At 43.3% G+C, this 14,412-nt stretch overlaps 1 protein-coding gene across 1 annotated transcript in view; it reads right to left on the bottom strand.

The window, feature by feature from the left end:
* foxj3 (forkhead box J3) overlaps positions 1-14,412 on the bottom strand; it is a 76,391-nt gene that overhangs the window by 7,716 nt on the left and 54,263 nt on the right. The window contains exons 3-7 of the mRNA XM_020101692.2: positions 13,840-13,914; positions 10,809-10,892; positions 8,784-8,885; positions 5,047-5,175; positions 2,516-2,684 (exon numbers count right to left, since the gene is read on the bottom strand). Of these exons, the coding sequence (XP_019957251.1) occupies positions 2,516-2,684; positions 5,047-5,175; positions 8,784-8,885; positions 10,809-10,892; positions 13,840-13,914 (559 nt within the window). The remainder of the gene's footprint in view (positions 1-2,515; positions 2,685-5,046; positions 5,176-8,783; positions 8,886-10,808; positions 10,893-13,839; positions 13,915-14,412) is intronic.

Genomic DNA, 14,412 nt, shown 5'->3' with positions numbered 1-14,412 from the left:
GATGAAAATATGTTTCGTTGAAGCCCTGGTTTCTGAGAAGACTTTAAGTCAAATACAAATACCAGACTCACGGTTTGAATTAGTATCATGCACTTTCAACACAAACACAAAGAGAGCCAGGGTCTTCAAATGTTAAACACTTACTTAAGGTCATGTATCTTAACATCTTACAATGATGGAATGTGGTCCTCCTGTGTTTAAGTACTTCTACACTTGAGACAGACCAGCTGCCATTTTGTTGTATCAGGGAATGACTCAGCACCAGTTGTGACTCTGAGGTCCACGAGCCCGAGCTGCCGTCTCACACAGCTCTGGATCATCTTTGACAAATCCATAGTGCTGCTGCGTGGCTCTTTAACAGACATGACTGGAGCATGGACATCTGCACACCCCACTGCAATCATCTGAGTGGTGGGGAGTGGTCTTAAGAGGCTCTGTCCTTCACAGCTTTGGCACAGTAAACCTATTTCACTGGAGTGCTTTTAGAGCTGACTCCAGTCCCGCACCTCCACAATCGGCACGTAACACTCACTGCAGGGGTGACAAAGGTGCATCTCTTATCGGCACAGAAAGCCCATTGTCCAACCAGGGAAATACAGAAAGCAATTAACGCAACACCAGAATAATAATGCGAGCTCATTACCTATTATCAAAGCCAGTGAATTAGCTCACTGTCTACAGCGGCAGAGTGTGAAATCCTCTAGCTCGATTATTTACGCTTTTTAATTGCTAGAGCTTGTCTGACTAAGAGATTTCACTTTTATGCACATAAAAAAAGGTAACAACTTTCAACTCATGAAACATAGATGATAGATTAGAGGAGAGGAACTCTTTGAAAACATTAGCATGAGATGCATTTGGTTTGTGAAAGTAGGTTATACACAGAAAGCTCAGTCTACTTTGCTCATAACCCGCTTGTCAAGTGCTCTTTGTTTATCAGTCAATCAGATTACAAGAAAAAAAAAATGCATTTGGTTCTACAGGGATTCACAGGCTTTCAGAAAGCTGGGCTCTATCCACCACTATGTAGTATCTCATACAGGATCCCTATCATTATGACAAATTGAGCTCAAAGCCAACCGATTTACTCAGGACTTGGGCTGCTTGTAACCTCTTTCACCTCTCTAGTGAAACAACAGCCGACATGAGAAAATGTTTGACACATAAAAACACATAACAACATAAAAACGTTCACGTAATTTGATGATATAAAGCAACAAAGGCGGCATATTTATTTTAAATTAACAATACAACTGTTAAAACTCAAGCCTTGTTCATAACTGGCATTAACGCTCTGTGTGGAAGGGTGAATGTACCCGAGATGCTTTGAGGACACATTGAGATCCGATTGCTCAGATCACATGTAGAGGTGGTCTGGACTGCATGTGGCCACATTCTTTTAGCATTGTGTAAGTAAAAGTTTCCCAGTCTACATTAAAGAACCACCTACTCCACTGATGTCTTAATTTGCTCTCTTTGTCCGTGGTGGGTGGTGGGTAACCTCCAGCCTTGAGGCATGGAAGGCTGGCGAGACAATTAATAGATTAAAAATCTCATGATGGTGATCAAGTTTTCCAAATCTTGTTTGGTTGCCCAACAAGGATCTTTTATAGGGACAATGTTATCAGGCAAGTTTTGCTGTGAGATAATAGTCAAGAAGCTGAAAACTCACTCTGACGGAAAGTTTGTGAATGAGTCTTGTTGCAGCCGAGCAGTAAGAACCGGACAAATTCAAATAGTTCCAAAGTGTCAGTTTGTCTTAAAGGAACATCTCAGTGTGGATTACTGATTGGGCACACGATATGGAAAAAAACACTGAAGGACACAGCAAGATATTTGATCCTTTTCACTCTGGCCTGTGATGAAACAACAGCCATAACAAAGACCAGCCAATTAGTCGTTTTTGAACATGGGCTCACTACAGAGTTTGATACGTGTAAAGAAATACTATTTTTGCAAGGCATGCATGGAACTACAAAAAGTGAGGATGAGTTTGAGGAAGTTGTTATAGCTAAAACCAGCCGAGAGAGCCAAAAAAGCAGGTGAAGCCATCCCAACAGATGGCAGTTAATGTAAAGTAAATAAAATGTATTTCTAAAGCACTTTTGAAAGATACAAAAAAAAGTATGAGTTCCATAAGGGGTGTTCTAAAAAGTTGAAATGGCTCTTGATGGGAAAAGCATTTTTAGACACGTGGAGACGCATTCTGAGGCCAAATGACGTACAAAGACGTACAGGGCCTCAGACTCTGCTTCTGAATAAGAAATGCAGCCTTTTCCATGCTGCTCTGGCAAAAGACCATGAACATATTCAGTGTAGCTTTGCTCTATAGGCTACTCAGCATGTTAAAAATCTGTTCACTAAAGGTAATTAGTGGTTAAAGACTCTCAATAGCTCCAGCTGTTAACAACAAACCCACATTAGGAAAATTGTTCTGAGAATCATCCTGTTCTTGATAAGTGAAGCTTGGCCTCTCCATTAGGTTTCCACTTGATGCTCCTGTGAGGCCACTAACCTTGTTGGCTGAAGGACTGCTCAAAAACAGACTTGTAAAGGCTGCGGAAGGAGGCACTGAGATCTTCAAATTCAGAGAACAGGAGCTGCTTGTCCCTGTCTGGCATGTTGTACTGTGGGGGCTGCTGGAGGCTCAGAGACTGGGACACGGGCTCTGGGTGAGTGGTCACCTGGAGAGATGATAAAGAGCAATTTTAGAAAAGGGAGCAATACTGCATGCAGGAAAAAGAAGTTTACTGTTTAATTTGTAAAAGATTGTGTGAAAAAACGAAAACACTGGCTACATCTGCGCCAAAGACTATAGGGTCTACTGTGCTACAACACTGTGAAGTTCAAGCATAGACATTAATAATATACATACTTTTCAAAGATACTCGCTGTGCTTATCTGGTCATGGAACAGCAGAAACAGAAAACAGAAAACCTCAATAATATTTAATGAAAGTGGTGGTTTATGTGAACATACGTACATTGCAAACACACACACACAAATCAAATATGAGGATGGTCCAGTTCTTCTGAGGAGCTACTACAACAACATTTGTTTCTGTCTGAAAAGGTGTCAGTCACACAATATGTAAAGAACAATTACACAAACGGTAACAATCTAGGTCAGTGCTTACCACCTTGGCTCACACTACATCAAGAGAGCAACTGGAATGGACACGAAGCCAATACTCAAGTGGCTGAGCAAAATGTATTTAAATCAAAATCAATAGCAATACCTTGTACAAATAAGCAGCCATTTTATCCATGTATTTGTGTGGGCAGTCAATGTTATGCTCTGCCATTGGGTGTGAGACAGCAAGCAGTGTTCTCGCCAGAAATAAGTTCGTCTACAAGATTCATCACAGCAAGGGCAGTGATGCAAAACAAAGCAGTCCCTGACCCGCGTCCACTGTGGGCTTGCGTTACGAGAGAGGTCAGGCCCAATTTTTGATCATAACGTCTTCCTCTTTCAAGATTTGAGCAAGCCGCTCAAGTGCATGGCTTGCAGTCTGGCTTGGGCAAGAGCAAAGAGGTGATAATAAAGCTGGAGTGTTTACTGTGAGCTGCTGCTTTGGCTGTGAGAGAGAGAGAGAGAGAGAGAGAGAGAGAGAGAGAGAGAGAGAGAGAGAGCGAGCGAGCGAGCGCACATCTATCAGGCTGAGCCGATCGATGCCCAGTGCCTGGAGCAGGGAGCACTCTAGGATGCAGGAGGACCACACCAAAGAGGGGGCATCTCTGGTGGGAGGACATCAGAGGAAGCGCTTCTCTTTGTCTCGCTTCCAGGAACGTGCACATTTTCCTCTGTTTCCCTTAACTCCCTTCCTGATGTTGTACTCAAGTGCATGTCCACCCTGAACCTCGGTCTATTGCTGTCTACCGCTGGCTCCTCTGAAGAGAGCCTCCTGAGGCTTTCTGATCGGATGAAATATGTGATACACTACACTTTATAAGCCTGGCAGTATTTCATTCTCATTCAATTAGGGACCATGGCTCCCCCACAGCTTGAAAAATGCAGATAAAAAGAGAATTCGTCTTTCGGCCTTCACACTTTGTGCTCAAAAAACAACAGTTATACAACAATTATATAAATATCCTGTTATAGATATATCCCTCCAAGACAGTTACAAGCTGCAACATCTACATAAATCTGAATGTCACAATCCCACTCGCTTCTCCCTTTGAGGAACTGCAGGGGCATCGTGTATTGTCTATCCAAGATGCTGCACTGGAACCTTTGCAGCAGTGCATAGCTGGGATTGGTTATCTTAATACGTGCCAGACAGGACTTTCTCTGCGACACTGAATCTCTGTTTCGTGGTGTTCCCCAAGGTTCTGTCTTGAGGTTGAGTGCTATTTGCATTGTACTTGCTTCCTCTTGGGCAGATAATAGGTACCACTTCCATTGTTATGCAGATGATACTAAATTAAATGGATGACAATGTCTAAAGTTGATGGAAGGACCTGGCTCTCTAATCTCTTCTGTTAAAGTTATTTTCCATAATCTACGTGTTTCTTTTGGGCAAGGCTTTGAATCTTGACCAGCATGTAAAAAGTTCATTTTGCTCCTGATAAACACTGCTAAACTCAGGTCCACTGTGTCTGTAATTTAGATAGCTCTGATAATAATGCATTAACTTTGTCCAGTCTTAATTACTGTAATTCCCAATCACCTGCCTGAGTGAGTGAACTGCTTGCAACTGGTCAACAATGATGAGGCCAAGCTTATGACAAAGTCCTCAAAAACGTTTAATGTGACTCTAATCCTGATTTTACACTGACTTTCCATCAAATTCAGAATCCAGTTTAGTTCTTATAATAGTATAGAGCCTTGCATGGGCAGAAACGTTATATATAAATCTAACTACTTATTATACCATAAGAAAACTCAGGTCCTTGAGACCCTTTTGCATAAATTGACTTTTCTTTAATATCAATTTGTGCATGTCGGATTTGAGAGTAGGTTTTCTGAAGGTATATTCTGGATTAAATCCAGAATTTTGAACATCGGCAAAATGTCCATGTGCAGAAAAGTCTTTGGTCTTACCGGTGTATAGCTGTGCACACTGCCCACACTGTTGAGATTGACAGAGGCCAAACTCTGATCAGACAGGCTGTTGTTAAGGCTGCTTCTTGGACTGTCGCTCCCCTCCTGGTCTGTGTTGTACAATGCCACCTGAAACACACAAATGCATTAGCTTTTACTCTCATAGAAACACAAATACACGCACATTACTGTTCCCAGTGTCATCTCCAGTCATGCTGACGGTAGAGCATATCAGCATTCCTCAGAGAGAACAGGCATGAAAACACATGTTGGTCTATAGCTCTAATTTATAATAAAATTTAATTTAGTATGGAAATGTAAAGCTTGAGCAGGTGTGTATTTGTGTGTGTTGCTGACAAATCATAATAACAGAGCACTATCTTTCACTTTTTTATCAATGTGTGTGGGAGACACAGGGTGCTCTTGAACACCCGCCACAGTCACTAAGGGGTTCCAGCTGAACGTGTGAAGGGGTCTGGAGACAGCTGAGACATTCCCATCACTAAAGGTCACACTACTGGCGATGTCAGCCACATCTGCTCACCAAGCGCAAATCCGCTTGGGACAGCTAACAAAGGATTTCAGTGCAGCCGAGACACTGACCTTTCAATATAGCAGCGAAACTAGCCGAAGCACTTCAGGACGACAATCTTAATTACCGTCTAGCAAGGATTAGCCCTCCCACCCTTCCCAAATAAAGTGTGCCATCAGACAATTAAGATGATATTAAGAAGAACAATAGTGATAATTAATATAATGAAACCCAGAGAGAATAGCCCATGTGTTAAGTTTTTTATTGTGAGAAAGGAATGGCTGTAATGCACTGATGGAGTTGCAGTGAAAGAGAGGCTGGCATTATGAGACCGGTGTGTCTGTGTGAGTGTTTGTATGTGTGACTGAGTGCAGCATGGTGGCTTCTACTCATCACTGTGAGCAGAACAGAGTGGGCTCTATGCTCAGCACAATGAGACAGCAGTGGCAGCAGCCTCCAGGCAGGCAGAGTGCCCCGACCCTGCCCAGCTTGCTGCCTCTCAGCGGCAGCATCGGACTGAAGCCTCTTGTCCTTCTGTCGAGCAGCAAGCTACTAGGGGCCACAAGGAGGCGAGGAAACCCAGGCAGCCCCTCTTTGACTGATTGGCCTGCTGACTAACATGCTGGTTCGAATCCAGGGCGAACACAAGCAGAAAGAGAGCGTCCGATCATATTAAGCCTTTAATATGGAGCTTGGCTCCTGCACTGGGAGAATTAGAAAGAAATACCATGATTTACGAAAAAAAACAGAGAGTGCAAATGCTGACTCCAGCCAACGCTGTTCAAGGAAGAGGGGAGAGGCTGAAGGAGAGGAGGATAGGGGGGTAGTAAGAGAAGCTCATTAGGCAACTCTAGCCTTCTTCCACTCTGTATACGCTTGGCTCCAGTGTTCATTAGCGTGAAGGGGAACTCAATGAGCAGCTAAGACTGAAGGCTTAAGCACGTCTACAAAATCAGCCTTACAATGCTAATCAAAAACAGCGCACCACAGAAATATAAATGTTATGTGTAATGAAGTCATAAAACTGCCTTTTAGCCTTAAATCGCTCACCACAATCTATTTTTACTCTACTCACCCGTAAAGTGTGATGAACCTCAATGCTCTGTGGTTTAAGCAGACCCCACAGTCCCCTGAGTGAAGACGCCCACTCAAACACGCACCGTCACAGACGGACAAACGGTCGCAACTCATCCACATATGTAGAAGCATGCACAAACATATGACACACAAATACAGTTCTGAACACACATACAAAGGCAAGCATTGCCATACAGGCAGGAGCAACTCCACAGTAAATGCTATGTACAGTGTTAACTAGCAGGCGAGCGAGTCAGAGATCTATTCTTAGTAAAAAAGCCAGAGGTGTCTTTTACATGGGGGCCTAATCTAGAGCATGAGACAGGGATTATGAAATCAAAGCAAGATTGGCCCAGGTGTCTCCAACAATGCCAGCCAGCGTTGAGCACAATTCCTGCATGCAGGACCGAACTGGGGGATATGAGAGAGAGATGAAGAGGAGAAAAAGTCCTGACTACTCATCAGCAAACACACTTCCAACAATCCCCTCTTTCCCTTCATCATCACACTTCAGTGCCAGAGTTTCATCACATCCACATCAATGTTTAGGGGCCGCTTCAAAACACAATCTTTAGGGAGGAGAAGAGAAAAGTCTGAGTCTATGTGAGAAAGGCGCGAGAAAGAGAGGCGGTAGGGCAATCTTGCGAGGAATGTCCAACAGAAGAGAGACAGAGAGGAGATTCTTGCTGGTTCAGTAGTCGTCCCCACCAGGGTCTCCCATTGGTCTATATGAGAAGGCGGGAATGAGGGAGAGCGACTGGAATAGAAAGGGAGAGAGAGAAAAACAGAGAGAGGGAATTCCTGTGGCTTGGCACACTGCACCGAAAGAGGCGTGGCCAGCCGTGTGTTTACAGTGTAAGACAGTGAGAAACAAGCTCTCTCTGAGGAGATCTGTTGCTATTCCACTTTGTCTTCTGTTCACCGTAACAGTTTTTATCACAAACAAAAAAAAAGAACATCAAATTGTCCTGTCATTGGCCCGTTATCAAACAGGAGTCAGCTTTTAAGCTGTTTTAATGTTTGCCTGATGTTGCTCAAACAAGTTCTTTGACTGGAGGTTTTTACATTAGCTCTTTATATTATGCCTTGAGACTGGTGCTGTGCTGGCAAGTGCTTGTTCGAAACAGTCAGAGAGGAAAAGGGTCATCTTCCTCTGCACTCAGGCCCATGAATCTGTTTGCTACAGAAACATGAAAAACTGCACATTCCCCATAGAAACAGCCCCTACCTGTCAGTGACACTCTCATCAAAACAAGCTGGGAGATTCTTTAGCATTCTCCACATACATGTACACACAAGTTTTAACACACAACTACATGCACTGAGACTTTTGAGGCCATGTCTCTCTCGCACATACACACACCAGCTCCTCTTTCCTATGAACACCCCTGTTCACATTAAACCATTTTTTTGTAATGCTTGCAGCAAATGAATAAGTGACTCTTGTAGGCTTTTTAAAAGTACTCCTGAGAGATGCCCCCACTGGGCCCAGAGGATGAGAGCTTAAGGTTAAAAAGCCTATTTAAATTTCAGAGTGAGAGGCATACTCAGAGCTAACAGCTAGCAGTCCCTGTAGCTTTGCTCTGTGTTGTGCAAGCTTTTACACATATTAGAAAAAAGAAAAAAACCCACTGAGAGCAGACAGAGGCAGCAGCAGGGGTGGTCACCTGTAGTGCGGCAGCGTAATGTGGTCACAGAAAGAGAAACACGACTCTAGGCGTCAACCTTCACTATAGGTGCCAATACAGACATCCCATGCAGAATGCGGAGTATCCCATTACATGTGTACACGGGGCTGTATAAGGTCTATCAGGTTGCAAAGCGCCAAGTATCAGTGTGAGCATCATATTTCCGTGCTGAAGATAACAAGAGCCTGCTGCCTGTTGTTGTGGAGGGAAAAAAGGTGCTGCAGTGCAGATAGTTGTGTATTTTGGTGTGGGTTGCATTGCAGGGAAGCTTTAGGAATAGGAGTGTGTGCTTGTGCGTGCATGAATCTCCCCTCCACTAGAGTGCTCCTCTCTCTGTGGGGAATAGTGCTGTAGGTGGTTGGAGAAGTGGGTGGGGTCAGGGTGCAGCCGTGTAGCCAGGTGTGTGTTGAAGCTGGAGGCTGGATGGCTGGCTCTAGTACCTTGTTAGTCACAGTGTTGATTGCCAGCGTTGGAGAGGCACTTCCAGAGATCATACACTCCATCCCCAAAGACTCAGACTCCAGGCTGTACGGCGTGGAAGCCTATGGGGGTAGGGGGTGGTAGACAGAAAAAAAAAAAGATTTAACATTATCCAATTATCAAACACACAAGATCCCACAGCAGGTTGTATGGTTAAGATGAGTATTATGTTTGTAACAAATTTTCTGCTTAGACGAGACACACAAAACTAAACCAGAACTGTTGTCATATGACAGAGCATCACCTTTATTTAGGTCACATTTGAACTGTGCTTTCTGAGGAGATGGAGGCAGACTCCATCCCCACCCTCACCTCGTACAACACACACATGCACACCCTCATCTGTATAGGCTCACTGTAGGGTGAGATAAGTCTGCCATGCCTGTCTCCCAATACTGCTTACTGTAAGAGGATTGGCTGCCAACAATACCATTTTTAATTCATGATAAACATAAATGAGATTTCACAAACTCTCAATTTCAGTGTGCGACTCTTAATGGAATGCCTTGTAGGCAGACAGTGTCTGGAGGGGGAAGGGTGAGCATGGCGCATGTGTCCTAAAGAAAACACACTCTTCACTCTGTGCGTTCTTTTCTGTCATGCTCAAATGAACAGAACTGCATCAGGAGAGCTTTGCTTAAATCTGCTGGCAGAGTCGCATATTACCCTGTATGTACCCCTATATTCCTTGTATATACACAATCTCACACCAGCAAACGGTGAATGGAAGTGATAGTATTCTGATGATGTAGGGTGACTACATGAAAATGTTATGTTGTCACTCTGCTTCTGTGGATGTATGAGTGTGTGTGTGTGTGTGTGTGTGTGTGTGTGTGTGTGTGTGTGTGTGTGTGTGTGTGTTTGTGTGTGTGTGTGTGTGTGTGTGTGTGAGAAGCTGCTTTAAGCCATGCACTGAAGTCCAGAAATTTTCTGGAGGGGCTGTATGTGACAATGAAAATGTGAGTCAGTCAGTTACTCTGGAAATTTTCCTGTGACAATACAGGAGAAAAAGGTCCAGAATATTCACAGTGAGCAAGTGGGAGTGCTATTGATGGTTCCAACATGACGGACACAAAACTAGAAGAATAGAAATCGCAGCATGGAAAAAGAGGTGCCAGACACAGAAGACACAACAATAATTTCACGCTGGCAAGACAATGAGATTCAAGAGCTTTTTGCGATGATGGCCAACTACGGAGTTGATGTGCTGTAAACAAAAACATGTGATTTTAGCAGCGGAAAGAATACGTCATGTCCTGCCTCCTGTATGCTCTACCCCTCATTTAAGTTCCAGAAATGTTCCTGTTGGTGTGAAGGCATCTAAGGCGGACATTCTCCTGCTGCGATATTCAGATGATGAAATGCAAACAAACAATTCTTGAGGTTCATGTCTAAAAACTGCTTTTAGAAAAATTTGGTGTTAGCATGTACGCAAGAGTCTGCCTCTCATAGCCTCAGGTCAGCCACATTGTGAGCCACATTGTGAGGTAAGATGAGACAAGAGTCTTTTAAGTCAGGAAGCCCCAGGGCCAGGTCAATTAGAGCAGCTCACTAAAAACATGTACAGCTGTGCGTAACGCTGGACGAAACTCATCCATAATTTAGACAAAAGCAACCGCTCAGAGTAGCCGGTGCACACAACTCTGCATTAATTGATGTTTGTTAAAAAAAGTGAGTGTAGAACGTAATGTATGTAATGGCCGCCTGGGGCATTGTTTATTAATAAGGAGCCCACTTCATGACAGGCTACGAAGCAGCATGGAGATGCAGTTAAAAAAAGTCTTACTAAATGTGTGTATGTGCGTTTGCATGTGTGTGACTGCATGTGGTAGAGGAAGAGTGGGAGAAAGTAGGAGAGAAAGGAGGGCAATAGAAAAAGAGAACCAAGGCAGAAGTAGAGAGCAAGAGCCACAGAAAGAACCAAGCAGCAGAAGAGCACTTCATATTTTCCTGGGAACATGGAGAGTTTCTCTCTCCAGACTCACTCGCTCTCCAGAACGCGGCCTCTTCTTTGGCCGTGTAGGCAAGGCATCCTCCTTTGGGTTGGTGTCGATGGCCCAATAAGAGCCCTGTGGACAGAGGAAAGAACTGTGAGCTGAAAATATACAACAGACTGCTTTCTCATGCAACATCCATTGGACATTTCCTCCCTGGCATGACAGGGACTGCAATTCTTATTGTGCAATATTATTACAAACTATGAGGCCTCATCTGCTCTGATAAAGTCAGTCAGCCAAGACTTTTATTTGAGTTGATAGCTGAGTATTTGTGCGGTGTGCGGGTTTGCTTTGTTAGTAAGTGAAGCTTGGCTTCTCCTCCTCTGTGGCTGCTCCTCAATGAGAGGCTGGTGAGGGCAGCTGGTGGTGGTGAAATGCTAAGCCTTTCCTGAAGCTGTACTTCCTCAGCCTCAGGTACTGAGTCAGAGCGCTGTTGCCAAGGATGAACACAGTCTCAGCCCAGGAATCAAGGCAGCGCTAGCCCTGCCGCGTAGCTCTCTACTGAGGTCTGAGCAAGGATAATCAACGAAAGAACAGTCAGGGCTGGCTCTGGGGCTGCAGCTAGCAATTCCACAACCGGGTTGCATTATTTATCTTTGCATTCGGCCCCATTTAATTTATTTTTCAATGGTGTTCCTCCTCCTCCAAGCCAACAGCAACGCAGCTTACAGTTGTTAAAAATGAGATTTGTACCCTAAGGCCCTGCAAGTTCTGAATTTATTTTTAATATTTCATATGACCCCGGATAAAATCTCAATTGTCAAGAGAAAGTGAGATCAGGACCTTTAAAATGACTTCCTTTGCAGAGAGAATAATTGATATTTCCATAAGAAATTCTCATAAGAAACAACATGGGCCATAGCTACAGCTATATCTTGAGTATCTACACAATAACTGCTGCATACACAATGCCCTGGTCTTGTTAAAGCAGGCAAAACTGTTATTTTCCCTGCTCACATACACCACTGCTGCAGTTGTTAAAATTAAAAGCCGGAGTTGGCCTATATTTGTCAAGGGGTTAAAATTATAAGTTTTAATATGTGCGTAGCTTTGGGGTCAATTAACATTTTCCTCAGAGGGAAGAATAATTCACAGCACAATCAACCATAGATGAAGAAACAGCTGATATTGATGTAGGCTACAGCAGAAAACTAATTACACTTCCCATGTTCTGTTCAAAAGGCTTCAACTTAACAACGATGTGCAAAGGTGAGACACATCCAAACATGTGATCCGTCTCTTTGTTAAGATTCGAGGGTTAAATGCAGGGGTGCAGAAGCAGATGTTTCAAAATTAGAAGTGGCAGAGACAAAGCCAGGCTGCATGGTGTTTTTTTTATAATTAGTGGGGGAAGCACACTTTAAGTTAAACCTCATGGGAGGGGAGTTTCTGCATTTCCCTTTCACCCAGCCCCAGAGAGTTGGCTGGCAAAAAAGAAAAACATATAAAGAGTCATTAAATTATTCACAAATACACTGCAAAATACTGTAGCTATGCCAAACCAAGTGTGTCCGTGGAGTCTGGGGCAACAAAGCCACAATATGCTCTGTAGCCATAAAATACAGACTGCTGTAAAGATTTATTAAAAAAAAAAAAATGATAACAGATACTCTACCTGTTCTCTTCCCATAAATGATGCAGCTCATTTTCATACATCTAGTTCCTCTTTTGTGTGTAAATATAACAAAGACAACGACAAAAAAGTATGCAGATTAACCTGGCAACTTCAGGTGGAGACATACGACCAATTTAAGTTAAGATTATTGACGGTAGCCTTCACAAGCTGCATATTTACCTAGGAGGTAGACAGGATGTGTGTATGTACAATACCAACTGTCATCTCTTACACCATCTCAGAGTGAGAGACAGACAGGGAGCGACAAGACTCTCCTATCTCATCCAACCAGCAGTTCTCATATTCCTGCCACATTACAATATTGATGCAACATATCAAGAGCGGCTAGCGCTTCTTTGAAGTTGTCTTCGGGGGGGAAGGGAGTGAGGAAAATTCCAAATTAAACATTAAGGATGCGAGCATGTTGGCCATGCATTTGGAATGGGATCCATACAGCAATAGATTATTTTGTATTTAGTAGAGCAGCTCCCAGGAGTGTCAATATCAGAGGATTACAGCAAAACATGAAATTAGCATTCAGTCCCCATCCTCTACACAGCTAGGCGTAGCTCTTCATGCATGTGTCGGTGTGTGTGTGTGTGTGTGTGTGTGTGTGTGTGTGTGTGTGTGTGTGTGTAATTATTTGTGCAGTTCCCTAAGCATATGTAGCGTATGCTCCGACAGTGCTCGGATGAAATCTGGGTTAGGCTACATATGGTTAGACCTAAGCACACCATAATACTAAATATAGGTCCATAGGCTCCACTTCATGAACTACCCTGTGGATCAGGGGACGCTGCTTATCAGGTTGATGTCGCAAGAGTTTGCAAAATAAATCAGGCTGAAAAAGCAACTGTAGGTGCGCCTACTGAGATTCAAATGTCAAATTAACATAGACTATACATTCTCTCTCAAAATAGAAAAATGGGTGATAGAGAGCTGAGCAGAGAACAAATGAGGCTGGTTTCTTTTCATCAAGTAGGTTCAGCACCTTGAGTAAATAGTTCAGGGATGCCAGATACTGGAAATGGCCCAGACCTCTACCCTGTTACAGCCCAATCTTCTAGCAGTCTTTGAATTCTCTCTCCTCACCCATATCTGCTGTCTGTCCCGATCCAAAAAACTTGTCTATCCTTACATTTGAAATGCAATTCTGTGGGGGTGGGAGGTTTATAATAGATTACAAGCATGCCATGCATTTCCAGACTGTCAGAGTCCTGGCAGCCATTCAAAGGTTAACCTTTTTCTTCTGGAGATAGCATGATGCACACCAAAATATAAAAAGATGTTGTAACAGTGAATTTATAGCAGTGGTTACTAAACATATTCGTCTACTTGAATTTTGTTTTTGTAATTACATGCATTCTTCTGTGTTCACTAATTAATTAAGTTAGATAGTCTCACCTTTCCAGGGTCATCTTTGGAGCGAGGCACTTTGAGAAAACACTTGTTCAAAGACAGATTGTGCCGTATTGAGTTCTGTGGGGAAAACACACAAACAGAGGGGGCAAGGTGAGTGAACACATATCAAAAATCAGCTTACACAAACACATCTGTAGTATATGAGTGTGGAGAATATCACTTCCAGGCGAAATAAGAGTACGTAACTTTGTGACATGTATCATTAAGGTTTAATCACAGCTCCTGTGATCTGAGGCCACTTGTTTAGCAGTGTCAGATCTGGCCTACAACTGTGACCAGTTCAGATTTTCTCACATTTGTCTCTACACAAATATAAAGTAGCTCAATTTGTGTACAAAGCCATCAGGAAGCAATATCTTTTATCAATGTCCAACAAACTGCATTCTGGTTGCGAATCGAATTCCATAGGTGTCAAAAAATAGGAGCCAGAAGGAATCCCACACTGGGATGGTTGCAGATACCAGGGCCTGATATTAATTAATGCTTCTGTGCCCTCCTGTGGGGGCAGGAAATAAATTATGTAGATCACTCTGAAAGTTAACTCATTACAGTGTT

Source organism: Paralichthys olivaceus, chromosome 2 (genome assembly GCF_024713975.1).
Source record: "Paralichthys olivaceus isolate ysfri-2021 chromosome 2, ASM2471397v2, whole genome shotgun sequence".
Classification (NCBI taxonomy): Eukaryota; Metazoa; Chordata; class Actinopteri; order Pleuronectiformes; family Paralichthyidae; genus Paralichthys; species Paralichthys olivaceus.
The sequence above is the reverse complement of the archived record's forward strand: the minus strand, read 5'-3'. Positions and strand labels throughout refer to the sequence as shown.